This window comes from Frankliniella occidentalis, unplaced genomic scaffold (genome assembly GCF_000697945.3).
Source record: "Frankliniella occidentalis isolate FOCC.00 unplaced genomic scaffold, Focc_3.1 Scaffold19, whole genome shotgun sequence".
Taxonomy (NCBI): domain Eukaryota; kingdom Metazoa; phylum Arthropoda; class Insecta; order Thysanoptera; family Thripidae; genus Frankliniella; species Frankliniella occidentalis.
In genome coordinates, this window is record NW_026267149.1 from 2031857 (window position 1) to 2034434 (window position 2578).

Genomic DNA, 2578 nt, shown 5'->3' on the forward strand with positions numbered 1-2578 from the left:
CTTCCGCCGCCGTGTGCCCCGAGGGGGAAGAAAATATGCCGTCGTTATATCCTGGTAGGGAAGCGGTACGGTACGGGAGCGAGAGGACCTCCGGGACGAGCCTCGAGCGCGCCGCGAATTAAAGTAGAAACCGAACACCTCGTTTGGGAAGGAGTAACCCCGCCAAACCGTAGGAGGCGGAGAGGGGCGCGGGCGTCCCGGAGGGCTGCCTCAATCGGGAAATATCGACAGGCTGGCGGAGTTCGGACCACCGCTATTATAGAGTCCACTAAAAGGCGCTCAAATAGCACTTAGTGCGAAGGGGTTCAAAGTGATCCGAGAATCAACATACTATATCATATGTACACACCGTCTTGGGATGGGAATCATCGAAAAGATAAGAACAACTCACGCTGTGACGCGCCCGGAATACATACCTGCTGCACCGTGCTGCACTGACCGGAGTCGAGGACATGGTAGATGTATTCCGGGCGCGTCACAGCGTGAGATATTGCGGAGCCTGTTACGCGACACGTGGTCAGGCGCACATCTGTCTTGCGTTGTTTTTTTGATGATTCCCATCCCAAGACGCTCTACGAGGTGATACTATGTGGGATAGTTCTTAATCCGTTTGCAAGTTATTTTATTACTACGATTTCGCATGCAAGCTTGTAAATGTTTTTGCTTGTTGACGTCCAATATACCCCCTTTTGCGTTTCAGCTCTTCACTCACAACGGCACAACCAAGTGTTTGCTGCTGTAGAATTGTTAAAATTGAAAAGATACAGTAATAGTTGTGGTTTCGGCACCTTAAAAAACATTTGGTTGATTCTTCAATGTTTTTTCTCGTAATAAAAAAAATGAACACACATTCCTATCGGTCCTGTGCGTCTTGGTTTCTTTCTTTTTTTTTTTCAATTTATTTTGTTCTAGCCAGTAAATGCGACATGATATATCTGTTGCAGGGGAGCTGCCGGCGGCCGTTCACGACGGCAACTCGGGGGTCACCTCGAGCCGGGTGGCGACGTGGCTGCTCGCGCTACTGCAGTGCAGCCAACTGCTTGCGAGCGGCCGGTGACAGTTGGCCAGCATGCTCACATCGTAAGGAGCTGCCGTACTCGGGTAAGTAAAGTTGACGACACTTTGCGCGCGTGCTGGCTCGTTGTAAAGAAAAAGGAGCTGGGGCGAAGAAAATTGTCGCGGAATACTAAGGGGGAATGGGGGGAAAATAGAGTTACGGGTTTGGGTTAGTGCGTTGGCGCGCTGTGCTGGCGCTGCTGCTGTGCGACCGAACGGATTGCAACTCATGAAACCGAGGCTCGCCGATCTGATAAAATATCTTAGAGCATCTATTGTGCGCCGAACTTGGGCTGAACTGTGATTTGTGTTTCCTGAATCTCTCCCAGAGCACTACCCGTCTCCTCCTCCTTCCCCCCTAAACCCCCTCCCTTCCCCCTTTCCTTGAATCTCTGCGAAGCGAGCCTTCATAAAGCTGGGCGCATTGAGGGAGGGAAGAGGGGCTCAAAGGAGAGAAAAGGGGCCCCGATCGGGCATGCGCTCATAAAGTAGGAGGGGAGGGGGGGTTCGCACACCCCTGTGCATCACTCACTTTCAGTGTAATTTGCAATCTTACCATCTCAAACAAAAAAAATAATGGTTGTTATATACTCCCTCTTTAATATAAATAACACATCATGGAAACAAATTTCCTTTTTACGACGTAAGCTGATTAGAGGTATCTTCCGGAAGGGCCTCATTTTGTGTATACCTTGCCAATAACATAACGCAAGCACTTCACGGTAAAAACAATGTCTTTTTTTTTTTTTTTTGAGGAAGGGAAAACTTTTAGGACCTCCCACATTTGAGGAAAGCTCCTCGGATCTCACCTCATATTCTGAGAAAGCTCCTCAAATATTGTCACCTCCAAATCTGAGAAGCTTTCCGCAAACCAAGGGATTTCCTCATGTTTTCCCTTTTCCCCCAAAAAATGAGACACATTGTGTTTACCGTGTTTGGTGTGCCCTCAGCCTGTGGCCTTGACGTCAGATCCTTCGATCCTGTTCCGTTACTTCACGCGATATGGTGTCTCTTTCGTTGAGCAGAGCTCTGGTGGAGACGATAGTGTATCTACGTCCATATTTCGCGATATCGCTGCTTCGGGAGTTCGAGGCGGGCGCTGGCGCGAGTGAGTGCCGAGGCCGGGAGTCGGCTCGCGCGCTTTTAATCTGCCCTGATTTCATTGAGGAGAGTAGTGTGGCTGGCGGCGCGGTGTGGTGAGGAGGAGGACATGAATCTTGCGGTGACAGCATGTAAATCACCCCTTACGGCCCCGCGCTGATCTGACGACGACGACTAGGTGCTGCGCGGTGTCGGCCTCCCCCTATCATCTCCCTCCCTGCTCCTCTCTCCCCATCACGGCGCAGCTCGGGGAGGCGCTGCAAAACCTTTAGCACTAACAGCTGCACCAGCAGCACGGCGGGCGCAGGCCTGCCTTCTCCACTCGACTACTCGGCCTTTGTAACGGAGGGCGTCATGTTAAACCCGACGCAAAACACCACACGCAGGAGTTTCTTCTCTGAGGAGCTGGAGCTGTCCCCCC

At 51.3% G+C, this 2578-nt stretch overlaps 2 protein-coding genes across 6 annotated transcripts in view; one reads left to right on the top strand and one right to left on the bottom strand.

Annotated features, from left to right (window-relative positions):
• Window positions 1–718, bottom strand: part of LOC113207075 (microtubule-associated protein RP/EB family member 1) — a 389806-nt gene extending 389088 nt beyond the window's left edge. For all 5 annotated transcript variants that reach the window (XM_026423449.2, XM_026423446.2, XM_026423447.2 and 2 more), the window contains exon 1: window positions 713–718. The gene's annotated coding sequence lies outside the window, so the exon portion shown is untranslated. The remainder of the gene's footprint in view (window positions 1–712) is intronic.
• The window catches only part of LOC113207082 (uncharacterized), a 58484-nt gene extending 57363 nt beyond the window's left edge, over window positions 1–1121 (top strand). Inside the window, exon 7 of the mRNA XM_052264470.1 lies at window positions 945–1121. Coding sequence (XP_052120430.1) covers window positions 945–1057 — 113 coding nt within the window. The 3' untranslated portion in view covers window positions 1058–1121. The remainder of the gene's footprint in view (window positions 1–944) is intronic.
• The last annotated feature ends 1457 nt before the right edge of the window (window positions 1122–2578 follow it).